This window comes from Gymnodraco acuticeps, unplaced genomic scaffold, assembly GCF_902827175.1.
Source record: "Gymnodraco acuticeps unplaced genomic scaffold, fGymAcu1.1, whole genome shotgun sequence".
In the NCBI taxonomy this organism is placed as follows: Eukaryota; Metazoa; Chordata; class Actinopteri; order Perciformes; family Bathydraconidae; genus Gymnodraco; species Gymnodraco acuticeps.
In genome coordinates, this window is record NW_022990109.1 from 303,801 (window position 1) to 323,332 (window position 19,532).

Consider the following 19,532-nt stretch of genomic DNA (forward strand, 5'->3'; position numbering starts at 1 on the left):
CCTGTTGATGTTCAGGTGTATATCTGTATCTAGTGTCTCTACTTTAAAGAGTCCTCTCCTGCTGATGTTCAGGTGTATATCAGTATAGTGTTTCTACTTTAAAGAGTCCTCTCCTGCTGATGTTCAGATGTATATCAGTATGTAGTGTCTCTGCTTTAAAGAGTCCTCTCCTGCTGATGTTCAGGTGTATATCAGTATGTAGTGTCTCTACTTTAAAGAGTCCTCTCCTGCTGATGTTCAGGTGTATATCAGTATGTAGTGTCTCTACTTTAAAGAGTCCTCTCCTGCTGATGTTCAGGTGGTATATCAGTATGTAGTGTCTCTACTTTAAAGAGTCCTCTCCTGCTGATGTTCAGGTGTATATCAGTATGTAGTGTCTCTACTTTAAAGAGTCCTCTCCTGCTGATGTTCAGATGTATATCAGTATAGTGTTTCTACTTTAAAGAGTCCTCTCCTGCTGATGTTCAGGTGCATATCAGTATGTAGTGTCTCTACTTTAAAGAGTCCTCTCCTGCTGATGTTCAGGTGTATATCAGTATGTAGTGTCTCTACTTTAAAGAGTCCTCTCCTGCTGATGTTCAGGTGTATATCAGTATGTAGTGTCTCTACTTTAAAGAGTCCTCTCCTGCTGATGTTCAGGTGTATATCAGTATAGTGTTTCTACTTTAAAGAGTCCTCTCCTGCTGAGACAGAGAGACAGATAGAGAGACAGATAGAGAGACAGACAGTGAGAAATATAGAGACAGACAGTGAGACAGTGAGACAGTGAGACAGACAGACAAACAGACAGTGAGAAAGATGGAGAGACAGATAGAGAGACAGTCAGTGAGACAGACAGTGAGACAGAAAGACAGACAGACAAACAGACAGTGAGACAGACAGTGAGACAGATAGACAAACAGACAGTGAGACAGACAGTGAGACAGATGGAGAGACAGTCAGTGAGACAGATAGAGAGACAGACAGTGAGACAGATAGAGAGACAGACAGTGAGACAGACAGTGAGAGAGATAGAGAGACAGACAGTGAGACAGATAGAGAGACAGACAGTGAGACAGACAGTGAGACAGATAGAGAAACAGACAGTAAGACAGACAGTGAGACAGATAGAGAGAGAGACAGACAGTGAGAGAGACAGTGAGAGAGACAGTGAGACAGACAGTGAGACAGATAGAGAGACAGACAGTGAGACAGACAGAGAGAGAGACAGAGAGAGAGACAGACAGTGAGAGAGATAGAGAGACAGACAGTGAGACAGATAGAGTGACAGACAGTGAGAGAGACAGTGAGAGAGACAGAGAGACAGACAGTGAGATAGACAGAGAGACAGACAGTGAGAATGATAGAGAGACAGATAGAGAGACAGATAGTGAGACAGACAGTGAGACAGATAGAGAGACAGATAGTGAGACAGATAGTGAGACAGACAGTGAGACAGACAGTGAGACAGATAGAGAGACAGATAGAGAGACAGATAGAGAGACAAACAGGCAGAGCAAACAGACATGAAATATAAAATGAAGAGGAACAGGATCGTACTGTAATCTAATGATGATGATGATGACTGAGAGCCACAGTGTGTGTGTGTGTGTGTGTGTGTGTGTGTGTGTGTGTGTGTGTGTGTGTGTGTGTGTGTGTGTGTGTGTGTGTGTGTGTGTGTGTGTGTGTGTGTGTGTGTGTGTGTGTGTGTGTGTGTGTGTGTGTGTGTGTGTGTGTGTGTGTGTGTGTGTGTGTGTGTTGACTCTAGCTCTAATTATCTGTCACACACTGAAATGGAATAAGTCCTCAGGGAAAGACGTGGAGAGGGAAGACGAAGTGGAGGAAGTGTTCAGTTATGAAACGACCTCCTGGTGCACCGCTGTCAAAACACACATGAAACTGACAGACATGCGCTTCATTTATTCATTATTAATACGGCGGATTTGAACTAATCTATCTATAAATGAGTAACACTGTGTCCTGTGTCTACACCATGCATTCATGATTAGATTCCCCTTAAAGTTGCATTAAAAAAAGTAAGAATTACAACATTAAAGGTCCCATGTCATGGCCATTTCTACTGATCATAATTCCATTGTTGAGGTCGACTAGAATAGATTTACATTGTTCAATGTTCCAAACTCACATTGGTTTCTCATACAGCATCTCTGTATAGTATGTGTATTCACTCTCTGTCCCAAACGGCTTGTTGGAGCCCCCCCCCCCCCCCGTGAGCCCAGTGGCTGTCTGCAAGACAACGCGAAACCCAGCCCGAACACACACACACACCCGCAGCCTGGCTGGGAGTTTGTTTGTGTGTGTGCTCAAGCTGAGTTCCGCGGTGTCTCGCTGTCTCGCAGACCCCACACCAGTGAGCCGGCTCACAGTGTCCGCTCCTCGCAGCAGCGAGCCTCGCAACGTCCCGCTGAGTGTGTGTGTGTGTGAGGAAGTCCGCGGATTGGTCCAAACGTAACGGCTCCGCGGACGTAACGTAACATTACGTCACTGTACCCAAGAAGTAAACAATGGAAAAAGAGAAATGTCCAACGAGGCGTTCTGGGGCAGCATAGACAGGTATTTTCTGTGTTAGAGTTTTACTCGCTACAGGTTGTACTTTGAGGGTTTGTGACTCTGCAGACCGTTTACATGCAGAAAAACACACAAGGGGACGGGTGATAACCGGAAAAGCATGACATGTAACTTTGGCCAGGAGGGTCCTAAACTCATCCAAATCACAGTGGTTTTAGCTATTTCCCTCTAGCACACAAAAGCAATTTACCCTGGATTCATGGTGTATAAAATGGCAGGGGGGCTTCTAAATCTGGCACAGTTGGTGTTATGGCTGCCGGATTTGGCACCCCCTCTGTAACTTTGGCCAGGAAGGTCATAATCTCACAAATTACACTGGTGTTACTTATTCCCCTTTACTTTAAGCACACAAAAGCATTTTACTCTGGATTCATGGTGAATCAAATTAAAGAAGTGCTTCTAAATCTGGCAGAGCTGGCAGGGGGATTTAAATGTATTATTGCAACTTCATGCAGCTTTTTGTACGTCATGTTTATGGGGAAACATCAGGTCTTTGTCACATAAACTAAAGAAGGCAATAAGAACAGCATAACAGCACTTTGGCTCATATTAAACAGCTAAGATCAGCGGTTCCCAACCTTTTTCAACTCAGGGCCCACTTAAGAATCTAAAATGTTTCGCAGCCCACATTCAACCATAAACGATACAGAGGCTAAATTAAGTTCTGATTGGTCGATTCAGAACATGTGACATGTTGTTAATCCAGTAGAACAGACGACTGTCAAGGACTGGAATGACCGTTGCTATGGAGGATCAAGAAAGAGAAAGGAAAGGAGGTTCAAATACAAATCCACACAAATCATATTTTTTGCAAATTGTTTGGAGGCCCACAGGTTGGGAACGGCTGGTTTGGATGAACTTGCTCTTATCAATATCCTGTTCTGATCAGACTGAACTACGCCTCTCAAAGTCAGTGAGAGATCATCGTTGAATTGTTTTTTTCCATCCTGACATTTCCCTCTCTTCACAGTGAGCTCCAACCAGAGCCATGGGGAGTTCCCGGACTGCCGCAGCGAGAGGGAGTCGGGGGGGGAGGCGTCTCTGCTGGTGTCTCCTCTGGTGCTGGCGGGGATCGTTATAGGTCTGGTGCTCTTCCTCTCCTGCGTCACCATCATCGTCGGCAGCCTGCGCAAAGACAGCCGCCTCCGAAACCCTCACCTCAGAGCGAGCTACGGTCAGCATCAAACTCTCACTTCCTCACTGACTTATATATATGCAGCATTAAAAGTTCACCTAATATGCAAAATCCTCTTCTTCATGTCTCTTCTACATCAACATGTGTCCCCTCTCTTCATGTCTCTTCTACATCAACATGTGTCCCCTCTTCTTCATGTCTCTTCTACATCAACATGTGTCACCTCTTCTTCATGTCTCTTCTACATCAACATGTGTCCCCTCTTCTTCATGTCTCTTCTACATCAACATGTGTCCCCTCTTCTTCATGTCTCTTCTTCATCAACATGTGTCCCCTCTTCTTCATGTCTCTTCTACATCAACAGGTGTCACCTCTTCTTCATGTCTCTTCTACCTCAACATGTGTCCCCTCTTCTTCATGTCTCTTCTACATCAACATGTGTCCCCCTCTTCTTCATGTCTCTTCTTCATCAACATGTGTCCCCTCTTCTTCATGTCTCTTCTACATCAGCATGTGTCCCCTCTTCTTCATGTCTCTTCTACATCAGCATGTGTCCCCTCTTCTTCATGTCTCTTCTACATCAAGCATGTGTCCCCTCTTCTCATGTCTCTTCTACATCAATCATTGGTCCCCTCTTCTTCATGTCTCTTCTACATCAGCATGTGTCCCCTCTTCTTCATGTCTCTTCTACATCAGACATGTGTCCTCTTCTTCATGTCTTACATCAACCTGTGGTCCCCTCTTCTCATGTCTCTTCTACATCACATGTGTCCCCTCTTCTTCATGTCTCTTCTACATCAACATGTGTCCCCTCTTCTTCATGTCCTCTTCTACATCAACATGTGTCCCCTCTTCTCCATGTCTCTCTACATCACCATGTGTCCTCATCTTCTTCATGTCTCTTCTACATCAACATGTGTCCCCTCTTCTCCATGTCTCTTCTACATCAGCATGTGTCCCCTCTTCTTCATGTCTCTTCTACATCAACATGTGTCCCCTCTTCTCCATGTCTCTTCTACATCAACATGTGTCCCCTCTTCTCCCATGTCTCTTCTACATCAACATGTGTCCCTCTTCTTCATGTCTCTTCTACATCAAATGTGTCCCCTCTTCTCCATGTCTCTTCTACATCAACATGTGTCCCCTCTTCTTCATGTCTCTTTCTACATCAACATGTGTCCCCTCTTCTTCATGTCTCTTCTACATCAACATGTGTCCCCTCTTCTTCATGTCTCTTCTACATGAACATGTGTCCCCTCTTCTTCATGTCTCTTTCTACATCAACATGTGTCCCCCTCTTCTTCATGTCTCTTCTACATCAACATGTGTCCCTCTTCTCCATGTCTCTTCTACATCAACATGTGTCCCTCTTCTTCATGTCTCTTCTACATCAACATGTGTCCCCTCTCTTCTCACATGTCTCTTCTACATCAGCATGTGTCCCCTCTTCTTCATGTCTCTTCTACATCAACATGTGTCCCCTCTTCTCCATGTCTCTTCTACATCAACATGTGTCCCCTCTTCTCCATGTCTCCTCTCACATCAACATGTGTCCCCTCTTCTTCATGTCTCTTCTACATCAACATGTGTCCCCTCCTTCTCCATGTATCTTCTACATCAACATGTTGTCCCCTCTTCTTCATGTCTCTTCTACATCAACATGTGTCCCCTCTTCTTCATGTCTCTTCTACATCAACATGTGTCCCCTCTTCTTCATGTCTCTTCTACATGAACATGTGTCCCCTCTTCTTCATGTCTCTTCTACATCAACATGTGTCCCCTCTTCTTCATGTCTCTTCTACATCAACATGTGTCCCCTCTGTGGAAAGAGACTCTGAAAGTTTCAGGAACAAAGATTCTCTCTTTTTGTCCTGATCCATTTCTGTAAAAACCTGTCTGAAAATGAGCTGATCAGATTTTGGCCACTTGATGATGTCATAACGATGTTTTGGCTTGTGTAACCATTAGCCAATCAGCAACCAAGGTAACAGTGTTAGACAGTGTTAATTGGCTCCTACACATGTTATGGTCACACATATATACATTTCATTCAGCTGACTACCAAGAAGTGTGTCCAACCATAATGAAATCATGAATCGTGAGAGTTCACTGGTTTCATTTCCCTGCAGGTCTGGATGGTTTTTCCTACGGAGGCTCAGTAGGAGAGCTGAGATCGACCTGCTTAGAAGATTTCCCTCCGGGTTTAGACTTTGATTCGTACAGAGAGACTTTGTCCCAGGTCAACAGCTTTTACCCCGACTCACCACCACGGTAAGTACTACTTTAAATGTTTAAACAATCAAATGTAAAATCTGAAGCCTGCTGTCAAAACACACATGAAACTGACAGACATGCTTTTCATTCATTCATTATTAATATGGCAGATTTTTAACTCATATCGAAAGTTGAGTAGTCCACCATGCATTAATGATTACATTCCCTTACAGTTGCATTACAAAAAGTAAGATTTACAACATTAAAATACATTTTAAAGGGGGCTTTCTAAATCAAACCCGTCTGTCCTCACCCAACACCAGCTATGTTATGTGTTATCAAGCAACCACTCCTCCTTGTTGCCAATGATGTCAAAAGTCAAATCTAAAAAACGTTACTGGTGATTCAGCTCGTTTCCCCGACTCTTCTCTGTCCTCTCGGCTTGATAATCCATTTATTGGGGAGTATTTCTTCCTCTGGTGCAGCGATAAACGTTAGAGCTCTTTCTGTTTGTTGTGTAAGAGGAAGAAAGAGTTCGCTAAAAGGCCAATGTCACGGTGTTTTTGATCTAAATGTCAGCTGGTCTAATTGGCAACTTTAATAATTCACATACATCCCTTCCCTGCTGTGTGTGTGTGTGTGTGTGTGTGTGTGTGTGTGTGTTGTGTGTGGTGTGTGTGTGTGTGGTGTGTGTGTGTGTGTGTGTGTGTGTGTGTGTGTGTGTGTGTGTGTGTGTGTTGTGTGTGTGTGTGTGTGTGGCCTAGCATTACTATACTTATGGGGACCTAAATCTGTTTACACAGTCACATGTGGGGACTCGCCTACCTTACGGGGACAAAATGGAGGGGGAATCATTAATTTTAGGGTGAAGACTTGGTTAGGGTTAGGGTTAGGGTTAGGGTTAGGGTTAGGGTTAGGCATGTGTTGGTTATGGTTAAGGTTAGGATAAGTCTCCAGGAAATGCATGTAAGTCAATGTAATGTCCCCTGAAGGGATGTATACATGGTATGTATACATGGTATGTATATATGGTGTGTGTGTGTGGTGTGTGTGTGTGTGTGTGTGTGTGTGTGTGTGTGTGTGTGTGTGTGTGTGTGTGTGTGCGCGTGTGTGTGTGTGTGTGTGTGTGTGTGTGTGTGTGTGTGTGTGTGTGTGTGGTGTGTGTGTGTGTGTGTTTCCCCTTGCTCTGCCTTGGAGTCATCCAATCACTTTACCCCCAAATGAATCGATCAGAGGTTGGATAGCATCTTATCTTTTCTATTTGTTCATTAAAAGAGAGTTCATTTACTGACTCAGAAAAGTGTGTGTGACTTTCTGATGTCCCGGTCATTTGAAAACTTTACGACTTTCAGCATCAATGTAAATTAAATTAAATGGAACTCTAAGGAAAACACACATTCGAGATGCTTATTCTTCACTAGGGTTGAACCTGAATAGCAGGATGTTGGGACTGAACCAAAGCTCCGATCATGTTCTTCCTGCTATGTTGTAAAACTAAGTGCATTATCCTTACGATGCATTATCTGTGGAGGGCTTACACCTGGTCAGCAGCGGGGGTTTTGTTTGCTCCGGTGTTTAAGTAAAGCTTTGTGCTGCAGGACCTTTATGTGGGCCAAGAAAATGTTCCCATCACAGCTCCCATAATGCACCACAATGTTTACGATAAACACACACATCCTGATTAATAGCAGCACGGGGTAGAAACCGTACCATCGTGTTTTAAAACAGTACAACATCATTCATTTTAGAAATTGTAATTGAACTGATTATCTGTGTTTGTTTGTACACTTTAAACTAAGAGTTAAGGTGTGAGAAACAACATGTAAACAAGGGTGAAAGTCAACGGTCCCTAGACAGGAAATGTAATTAATGTTTTGATTGTTCCTTATTAAAGGTTTAAAGGATGATCGTTTTTAGTTTTCACTTGTAAATTACATCAGATGAGCTGGTTGCTAATGTTTGTTTATGTCTATGTGGCTATAGTGTGTACGTACTAGGGGTCGATATTCCGCATTTGACCGATTATCGGTATCGGCCTTTTTTTAATCAAATTGCCGATAAAACTTTGGCTCTGATGCGGCCGTTTCTCTGGCTGCAGTCACCACTCTGTGTACACGAGCAATGTCCCGCCCACAGCGCTATCTGATAGGCTATTACTGAAGATTTTCCGGGAGACAGCCAGAGAGGCGGGACCTTCTCAGATTACAGGCAGGTGCGAAAGAACGCAGACACAGACTGAAGCAAGCAGCAGCGCTGAGCGGCAGAGCCATACATGTGTTAAACCGAAGTTCAATAAACCTATCCCCTATGCTGAAGTTGCAAAAACACCACGATCTTATGATCCAATTCTATCAGTTTCCCAGTTACACAGCGACGCGGGAAGTCAGTCAGAGTTGGGGGTGCGTGCAGCGTCTCGCAGCGGAGTAACTGTGGTGCGGGGGGGGGGTGGCTGCGAGTGGAGCCTCGCAGTGTTTCAGGTTGATATGTGAAGCTCATTAGCGAGCCAACATGTATCTAGCAAATGTTTAGCAAAATATTAGAAGTGAGGGTCCTAGACTAACGTTAGGTCTACTGTGATAGCCTCACTTTTTATAGTTTGCAAAACATTAGCTAGCACTAGTGTTTTGCAGTTGCTAGCAGCTTATTGGGATGTTATGCTAGATAGATAGATCTAATAAATTAAGCATTATTGTTAGTTAAGCATGTCAGCCTGCAGCCCCACTTCTTGTCTCTCTCTCTAACTCATTGCAGACGGCTGCACTAAAGAAAAGGGCACAGAGAGGAAACCAGTTGTAAGATGTTTAAAAGTTAATTAAACATAATATATGCTTAAATGCATTTCAAAGAAGTTGTGTTGAGTTGTGTTGGAGTTTGTGTTATTCTACATTTTGACACCAAGATTTTCTGATTTTACTGCAAATGTATATCGGTTCCAAATATCGGTTATCGGTTTCCTTGATTACTAATAATCGGTATCGGTATCGGCCTTGAAAAAGCCATATCGGTCGATCCCTAGTACGTAGGTGTGTTGACGTGAGAAAGAATAGCCAATGCAGTGTTTCCCACAGAATTTGATTATATTTGTGGGGGCACCGCCCCCCCCGGCAAGAAAAGCCAAAGGCCCCTTAACCTATTCGGGTGGCCCACGTATCCACCCCCCCCCCCCCTCAAATAAGAAAATACATGCGAGTTCATGGCTACTGTAGACAACGTTCTTGTTGCTCTGTGTTGCGTTGTTAGTGAGTGAGACACACTCTGAGGATCTGTGGGGTTTATTCTCCCAAAAATATGATTTACAATTTAGGCATTTAGCAGACGCCTTATTCCAAAGCGACTTACAATGACCAATTACAGGGACATTCTCCCTGGAGTAACCGAGGGCTAAGTGTCTTAGTCAAGGGCACACTAGTGGTGGTGTTCCAGGTGGGATTTGAACTCGCAACCTTCCGATCATCAGCCCACCTCACTCTCCATTAGACCACCAAAAAAGAAAAAACATCATAACAAAAATATATACTCTATCTATATTATTATTATTTTATTTTTTTAATGAGATCCATTTGTGGCGGACGATATTTAATTGTGGTGGCCCGCCACAAATAAATCAATGTATGGGAAACACTGCAATGCTAACGCTAATGCTAATACGTTTCTAATCAAACAAAGACGACGAAACACGAGATCTGCATCATGATAGAAAAGGATAAAACAAAAGAGAAGGGAGCTACAACAACGTCAGAGAACTGGCAGGAAACCAGAGCATTGTGGACAGACTGTGTGTGAGCCGGACAGCAGCCAACACACACACACACACACACACACACACACACACACACATACATTCAGAAACATTTTGCTTATCATAATGCTGACGAGTCATTGTTCGATGTTGTCATGTGATCAACCTGCAGGATGTGTGTGTGTTTGTGTATAGAGTGTGTGTGGTGTGTGTGTGTGTGTGTGTGTGTGTGTGTGTGTGTGTGTGTGTGTGTGTGTGTGTGTGTGTGTGTGTGTGTGTGTGTGTGTGTGTGTGGTGTGTGTGTGTGTGTGTGTGTGGCCTATCATTACTATACTCGTGGGGACCTAAATCTGTTTACAGTCACGTGTGGGGACTCGACCACAAATTGGAGGTCCCCATGAGGGGAATCATTAATTTTAGGGTGAAGACTTGGTTAGGTTTAGGATTAGGTTAAGGGTAAGGGTAAGGGTTAGGGTTAGGGTAAGGGTAAGGGTAAGGGTTAGGGTTAAGCATGTGTTGGTTATGGTTAAGGTTAGGATAAGTCTCCAGGAAATGCATGTAAGTCAATGTAATGTCCCCTGAAGTGATGTATACATGGTATGTGTGTGTGTGTGTGTGTGTGTGTGTGTGTGTGTGTGTGTGTATGTGTGTGTGTGTGTGTGTGTGTGTGTGTGTGTGTGTGTGTGTGTGTGTGTGTGTGTGTGAGCCACAGATGGTTGAGAGAAACGCACACTACTCAGATCAACAGCTCACCTACTGAGACTGTGAACGTTACACTTCCGACACAAACACACACTGTCAGAAAACAAACACACACACACACACACTCTCTCTCTCTCGTCTCCAAAGACAACTCACGGAGGAGCTGCTCACCTGTGGAGACGGAGAGCTTCTGCTTCCTCTCAGGGAGAAGCTGGAGAAGCTTTGGCACACACACACACACACACACACACACACACACACACACACACACACACACTTATAAACACACACACAGGCACACACTTATAAACACACACTCCTTGCTTTCCCATTTGTGTCGCATAATAATATCAGGGTGTAGGTAAATGCAACCTGATAAACTGATGCATGCATTGCCATAATGTTGGAAAAAAGTATACACTTTAACATAATAATTCAATACCTCACAGTGCAGACACATGCCAGCTTACACTAACACACACACACACACACACACACACACACACACACACACACACATACACACACACACATACACACACACACAGAGACCATATGCTCTGTGCTGTAGCAGAGCGTCACAACTGATGCATGAACTCATGCCAGAGGTCCTCCTTTAATAATGACCTGTGTGCTTCTGACCTGACGGTAAAATATCAGAACTTAGAGATCTTTCAGTCGTCCCCGAGCGGGGAAATGCACACTGTTACAGCAAAGGAGAAAGCAACTAACATATTAAATAAAGTAGACATGCAGGTAAAGAAGTCCAGAATCCACTAATGTTATATATTTTATTCTGAAAAGGGTATTTATATAAAGTATACTTTGATGCCAATATGTTTGTGATTTTACCTAAGTATGATTTGGATGCAGGAAAAAGTGTTAACTTATTAAGATTAAGTTATTAAGTGTCATCTTACATGATGAAAACAAAGACATTCAACTGAACAGAAGCAGTTGTGTTCCTCCCAGCAGAGAATCTCAAAGGAGAGACATTATTTTCACTCAGCCACACCTCGCTAACACACTCACATCAATAGAACACACACAAGTGTAAAACCCCACACTCATTAGCGTGAGGCTTCTGAAGACACACACACACACACACACACACACACACACACACACACACACACAGAGTAGAAGGCCGCAGGGAGGCGAGGAGCTTGAGGGAGTTTCAGTGTGAAACACCCGAATCTCTCTCTCTCTCTCTCTCTCTCTCTCTCTCTCTCTCTCTCTCTCTCTCCTCTCTCTCTCTCTCCTCTCTCTCTCTCTCTCTCTCCCCTCACTCCAATTTTCACCTCTACATGCCCCCTGTTGACATAATTGCTCAAGGTCAGTTTTCCCAAAGCAACAGAAAATGATCAGAATAAATATTTTAAAAAGGTCCCTGGAAATGCGGGTTCCAAAAAAAAAAAAAAATACAAATTAAATTTAAATACATTAAAAATACAAATATATTACATTAAAAAAACAACATAAAAAAGAATAGAAAATTCAATTAAATACTATTTAATTATGTACAAGCAGAATTTGGGTTTCCATGATTAAATCCTCCAATCCTCAAAAAACCTGGTCTTGATCCCTCCTCCCTCACTAATTACCGCCCCATCTCCAACCTACCATTCCTCTCAAAAACGATTGAACGCATTGTAGCCAAACAAATTCACTGTCATCTCCAAACCAACCAGCTTTACGAACCCCTTCAGTCTGCATTTCGTCCTCACCACAGTACAGAAACTGCACTCGTCAAAGTCCTCAATGACCTCCTCACCTCTGCTGACACTGGTTCCCTCAATATTCTCATCCTCCTCGACCCGAGTGCAGCCTTCGATACCGTGAGCTACAACATCCTGCTCACCCGACTCTGGGACATTGGTATTGAAGGTATTGCACTCAGATGGCTCCAGTCCTACCTCACTGAACGATCCCACTTCATCTCCCTCCCAAACCACTCCTCTGCCACAGTTTCAGTCACCCAAGGCGTTCCTCAAGGATCAGTACTTGGCCCCCTCCTCTTCATCATTTACATCCTCCCACTCGGTCAGATACTCCGCCACTTCAACCTGGACTTCCACTGCTATGCTGATGACACTCAGATCTACCTCAGCACCAAATCCCTCCATAACCCACCCCTTACCCACATCGATTCCTGTCTGACAGCTATTAAAACTTGGATGCAACATAACCTCCTCAAACTGAACAGCAACAAAACAGAACTCCTCCTAATCGGCTCCAAATCCACCCTCAGCAAGGTCACTAACATAACTCTCACCATCGATGGCACCATTGTTTCCCCCTCCAATCAGGCACGCAACCTTGGCGTAATCTTTGACCCCACCCTCTCCCTCGAACCTCACATCCACCAAACAGTTAAAACCTCATTTTTCCACCTCCGCAATATTGCAAAAATCCGACCCTCTCTCACCCGCCCCGCAGCCGAACGACTAATCCATGCCTTCATTTCCTCCCGCCTTGACCACTGCAACTCACTTCTTTACAGCATCAGCACTACATCCCTCAACAGACTCCAACGGGTTCAAAATGCAGCTGCACGTCTCCTCGCGCATACCAAATCATGGCATCACATCACCCCAGTCCTCAAAGACCTCCACTGGCTTCCTGTCTCCCATCGCATCAACTACAAAATTCTGGTCCTCACCTACAAAGCCCTCCACCATCTGGCCCCCCCTTATCTCACAAACCTTCTCACTCCTTATCAACCCCCACGGTCCCTCAGATCCACCGCAGCCGGACTCCTATCCATTCCCACTCTGCAGCTTTGGGGACAGAGCCTCCCCCAAGATCTTCGTGACTCTGAGTCCCTCACATTCTTTCAGTCCCGCCTCAAAACACATATTTTCAACTCTGTCTACCCATAAGCCCCGCCCCCTCTCTCAATCAACTTCCTCTTGACTGCCTTTTTATTTTATTTTACTATACTTACTTGTTTGCCTGTCCTTGTTTGTCTACCCTCCCTCATACTGTAAAGCGTGTTTGAGTTGTGAAAAGCGCTATATAAATAAAATGCATTAATATTATTATTAAATGAAACCACCGCAAGTATACTGTTTAAAATGCAGAACTGAGTTCAAAACTATGTACAATGGTGTTGACAGTAATAACACTTTAAAAATCATTAAAGTCTCCTAGTGGGACACATTTAATGTCATTTGCGGTTAGTAAAAGCTATCAATAACCAACCAGTGATTAACCAATTGAAATGATTAACTATACACACTCACAGCGGTATAGAGATTAATGTGTGTATAAAAGTAGGGAGAAATGTGTGTGAAGATGAGCAGTGGCTGCAGTGGCCCAGTAGGCTAAAATAGCTTTCTCTTATGCGGGAACACACACTGCACACACACTGCACACACACTCTCACCTAGCTTTGAAATGACTGGTTTGTACACATAGTCACAGGAAGGTGAAGGAGACAGAGAAAGACATAACGACAGAAAGATGAAAGACAGAAGGAAAGAGGGTAAGGTAAAACACACACACATGCACACACACACACACGCACACACACACACACACACACTTTAAGCACTGTGCTACCAGACTGATGTTCTGATTGAGTTACACTGATTTACTGCTTCCTGCCCCATCGTCATCACACACACACACACACACACACACACACACACACACACACACACACACACACACACACACACACACACACACACACACACACACACACACACACACACACACACACACACACACACACACACACACACACACACACACACACACACACACACACACACACACACACACACACACAATTTGTATAGGTTTTATTCTGTGTGCAAAGGGCAGAGGGAGGCTATACTGCCTTAAACAATTTGTTCTTGGTCATACGTGATGATGAAACACAGCATACATTTAACAAAACACACACTTTGCAGGATTGGCAGAGGTGCAGGAGCGATGGAGAGCAGGGGTTTATGGGAAATGTGGTGTTGGTAAGACTTGTGTGAGTTTGCTCATGGAGTGTGTGTAAATGAGTGGGTATGAAAGAAAGTGAGACATGAGCTGTTTTTTCCTGTGTTGTTGTTACATAAAAAGGTCTCTCTGAAGATTAGGCTGCATTTCTCTTTCTTTATGTGTCCTTGTCAGAGTGGGGAGATATACAGCATCACAGAGATGTGACGTACAATACACACTTCAGGGAAATGGGATTAGATTTAGAAAACTACATAAAGATACAAACTAGGATACTTAAGAGGCCCTTTAATGCTTTGTGGGCATGTAAATGTTCTGCAAACGCAGCAGGAGAGGACTCTTTAAAGTAGAGACACTACATACTGATATACACCTGAACATCAGCAGGAGAGGACTCTTTAAAGTAGAGACACTACATACTGATATACACCTGAACATCAGCAGGAGAGGACTCTTTAAAGTAGAGACACTACATACTGATATACACCTGAACATCAGCAGGAGAGGACTCTTTAAAGTAGAGACACTACATACTGATATACACCTGAACATCAGCAGGAGAGGACTCTTTAAAGTAGAGACACTACATACTGATATACACCTGAACATCAGCAGTAGAGGACTCTTTAAAGTAGAGACACTACATACTGATATACACCTGAACATCAGCAGGAGAGGACTCTTTAAAGTAGAGACACTACATACTGATATACACCTGAACATCAGCAGGAGAGGACTCTTTAAAGTAGAGACACTACATACTGATATACACCTGAACATCAGCAGGAGAGGACTCTTTAAAGTAGAGACACTACATACTGATATACACCTGAACATCAGCAGGAGAGGACTCTTTAAAGTAGAGACACTACATACTGATATACACCTGAACATCAGCAGGAGAGGACTCTTTAAAGTAGAGACACTACATACTGATATACACCTGAACATCAGCAGGAGAGTACTCTTTAAAGTAGAGACTTTAATTAATTAATGCATTTTCGTAGCAACTGCTTATTTGTTCTGTCTATCTCCTCAGATACGATGAGTGTGTCGGCCCTGGATCGTCTCAGATGTTCCTCCCTACAGACGACCCTCCTCCTTACTCCCTTTTGGACCCCTGTCAGAGGGGGGAGGAACAGGATCCGTCTCCCCAGGATCCATCTCCAAACTACGGGGAGACTTCAGCCAGCGCCTCCTGGTTCTCCCCCTCTCATTTCCCTCTGGATCATCAACACATCGCCTCCATTTCCTTCCCGATGGAGGCAGCGCCGCCATATGAGGCCGTTTTGTCCAATCAGCCCCTCCCCCTCATGCCATGTGACCTCTATAAACACCAATCAGAGGTGGCGGCAGACCAGATTTTGTCGGACTTTAATTAATGTGTTCCTTCCACCTGCGCTGTTTGATGTCCCCGGTTGAATTATTACAAACACTGGGAATAAAATGGGTGTCAGGAGCAGCTGTGACTCTAATAAGATTTGACACTTCATAAAAGGCGGGGAACTTGCTCAACGGACTGGAAAGAAGCTCCAGTTTTCAGGAGGAAGTGAAAACACACTGTATTGTAATGTGTCTGGATCACCTTCCTCTTATTGATGCTCCCTCGGACAAAAACGTTCCTACTCTAACATCCATTAATACCATCACACGTCTAGCTGTGTTTTTTGCCATGTTTTGACCGTCCACATAGCACCTTTTGTCAAGGTTTCTATGACACGATATCTTGATAACGTATCACAGCTGTTATAGGACAGACTAGCTCCAATCCTTTGCCTTCTCTCTATCTCATTGTGCTACTATGATATGTGTTTGACATTGTTTTTAACTCACACTTTGTCTGATTGAGCTTCAGTCTGACAGCCGCAGAGCGAATAAGACGATTCAGTAAATACTTCATTCACACATGCTCAAACAAATTAGCCTTTTCTGACTTTGTTAGGATAGTTTCTGTCTTACAAAAATACGCTTTTACTCCACTTTCTACAGTGACAACACCAGCGCTTTGATAATAAGTTCAAATATGTTCAATTAGACAACCAAAAACAGGCGAACCCTAACCTTATACTCATAGGAACCAATTGATAAAAAGACGCTGGCTATGTGGACAAAAGCTCTCTCCGTATTAAATGAGAACTCATGTTTGGGGGTTTAGGCTGCAACTCAAATCTTTTGTAATCAAACTGTAGAGGACAGAAAGCTGTGTGTAGAAGAGTGTGATCAATGTCAGTGTGGTGTTTAGAGAAGTCGTTTTAAAGCACACAGAGTACCCCCCTTCCTTTTGTGTTGATTGTACCTGTCAGCAGGGCCGTCCCTCCCTACAGGCCGATCATGCAGACTGTGTGGGGCCTCAACTTGCGGAGGGGGCCTCAACTGACTGAGGGTGCGCAACCTAAACCTTATGCGGCGCAATTAGTGTGGATCGGCACGGTTTCGCCGCTGCGAGGCTACACTCACACACCACCCCCCCCGGTCGACGCTCGCGAAACAGAGGGCCTCATCATATCACTTTGCGTGGGGCCTCATGTTGGCCAGGGACGGCCCTGCCTGTCAGAGTACAATAACCTGAGTATTGTACACAAAATCTTTGAGAACCAGAACAGCTGATCTCCAGTCTCTGTGTGTAAACATTTAGAGCAGTGTAGCTTTAAAGAGGCCCTATTATGCTATGTTTCCCTTTCCTGTAGTGTTATATAGGTTTTAGTGCATGTAAATGGTCTACAAAAGCTAAAATCTCTGTGTTCCCTCCATAGGGATTTTCACTCCCACACGTTAGGGCTGCTCGATTATGGCAAAAATCATAATCTCGATTATTTGCGTCAATAATTGATATCACAATTATTAAAAACGATTATCCATTTACTTTGCAAACATCCATTTATTGAAAACAAATGAACAGTTTGTTTTTAGCAGTTGATTACCCTGAACTTTAAGAATAATTCAACTGAAAAACCAATAAAAAAAATTATAATAAAAAAAATAATCGTTTTATTTCGATTACGTTGTTTTCGTAATCGTTGCAAGCCAAAATTGTGATTAATTGAGCAGCCCTACCACACATGGGACTCCTTTATTACTTCATGAACAAAGTGACATCACTATATAACACTTGCAGGAGTACAAACTGTAGGCTAAGGGGTGGGACATCTCTAAGAGGTGGACCAATCACAACAGAGCCATCCAGCTAACCAATCAGAGCAGACTTTTTCAACATTAAAGCATGTAAACAGCCACAAAAGAAAAATATTAACCTGAAAAAGAGCATAATAGGGCCCCTTTAAGTGTAGAAATATCGTTCTTCGTGGTTTGAAGATAGAATTTTTTATGAAATGACGATTAAATAATTACATAGAACTGAAGACTGTGTTTACACGTGCAGCTTTATATTTGCAGCATTCATATGTCATCACCAGAGAGGGAAGTTGTTGTCCGAAACTCTTTCTATCAAGGGCTCTGGTTTTATTATATATATGTATTATTATAATATTGGACCCCAGCAGCCAGATGTAGCTCAGAGCCCTCCTTATAAAGAAGTGGGGCTTAATGCAAAAGAGAAGAGACACTTTAAACTGTAGACCTTTACACACCGTTTAGATAAATGCTTTTGTTTGTGTCTCACTTCTGTGTTTCTATGTCATGAAGGATTGAACTTGGTTGGAGCCATAGTTGAGGTTATTGCACTAAAGCTGTAGCTTTCCAAACATCTTCTTATTTAAACCTGTGGAAGAAACTGGATTGTTTTTTAGCTGTGTGTGTTAGTTATTCTTGAGGAAACACATCATCACTTCCCACTTACTGAAACAGGAAGTCATTTGAGGCTGAGCTCACAGTTGTTATTCATAATTTTAGGATATATGTGCATATTTTTGCGTTTCTTATTAGATAAACTAGTCGTTGTTTATCGTCAACATTGTTTTTTTCGTAAATATATGCCTGATAGGCCTCAGACTGTTAGCTTGTAGCCATAATAAGATGATCCCAATGCAACTAACTCGGTGTTTTTCACTGCTACATGTGGATGTGGTATTAAAAATAATTGAATTTCTGCTAAATAAATTGTGATGACAGATTATAGTGAGGGAAATATCCCATAGTTTCACCATCAGCCACCAGGGGGCGATGCAGCTACAATAACACACTCGAAAAAAACATTGAATTAATAATCCAGAATCACCTGGGTTTACTTTTCCATGTGGTGTAACGTGAGAGCTGTTAATGCTTTATTAGCTGATAGGGAAAGTAAAGATCTTCAGGGTTGTAAGTGTTATAGTATTTGTTCATTAAACGTATTGGAAACTAGAGATTGTTCATCACATGTCATGACTTTAACACTATTGTTCGTGCATCGTCTGTAAATCAGTGTTTTACATCCTTCCTCTCTTTATGTCACACAGACGTCATGTATATATTAGGAACTGCTGTTATGATATGTATTAGAGATTTTGGTAATCATTTTTCTTCTGTAGAGGAGATCAAATAAATCTGAACTCTTATTTGAATCTGCGTGGCACTAATTGTGAAGTCAACTCAAAACACCCTCGTCATATCTCATCATGTAAAGCTTTCTGTTGTATTGTAAAAACGTAAACTGCAACGTAGAGGAATAAAGTACAGGGTAGGGCTGAACGATTCATCGATTTTACATCGAAATCGCGATTTGAAATGATGCAATTATCAAATCGCAAAGCCTGCGATTTATTTATGTTTGTGTTCTTCTTGTGTCAGTCATCCACACCAATCAGAAGTGCTGTGCTCCACATGTACCAGTCATTGTTAACCAATCAGAAGTGGCCCATGATAGAAGGGATAGACAGATTGATCCAATCACCTGGCAAGTGCTTTTGAAAGTGCCTGCCTTTTCCAAATGGCTTCCAATGGAGCTTTAGATGGTTTGGTGAAAGCATCTGAGTCAGGTTAGTAATGCTCCATCACATGTTTCTATTTCAGGGTGAATCTTAAACTGAATCTTGACTTTAAAGCAACGGAAGTTTCATGTAAGTTTAGTTCTTTCACTCGTAGCTCGGGCTGCGGGGGTGCTAGAGACGGGAGCACGTTGATGCGACCTTCCTAGCCGGAGTTATGGCCTGTTAGAAATTAAAATCAATGTTTTGATAGCATAATGTACCCTAAACATACCGTCAGTGTAAATGCTGTTTTATACTGAAAAACCAGAAGTTCTTGTGCACAACCAGTTAAGCTTTTATTCTGAAAATCCTT

The 19,532-nt window shown here is 43.0% G+C and overlaps 1 protein-coding gene across 1 annotated transcript; it reads left to right on the plus strand.

The window, feature by feature from the left end:
- Positions 1 to 3,534: 3,534 nt before the first annotated feature.
- Positions 3,535 to 18,814, plus strand: bean1 (brain expressed, associated with NEDD4, 1; the record flags this gene model as incomplete). The annotated part of the gene is made up of 3 exons (XM_034216499.1): positions 3,535 to 3,742; positions 5,833 to 5,974; positions 15,355 to 18,814. Coding segments are annotated over 3 exons (693 nt in total), but the record flags the coding sequence as incomplete, so codon positions are not given.
- Between the last annotated feature and the right edge of the window lie 718 nt (positions 18,815 to 19,532).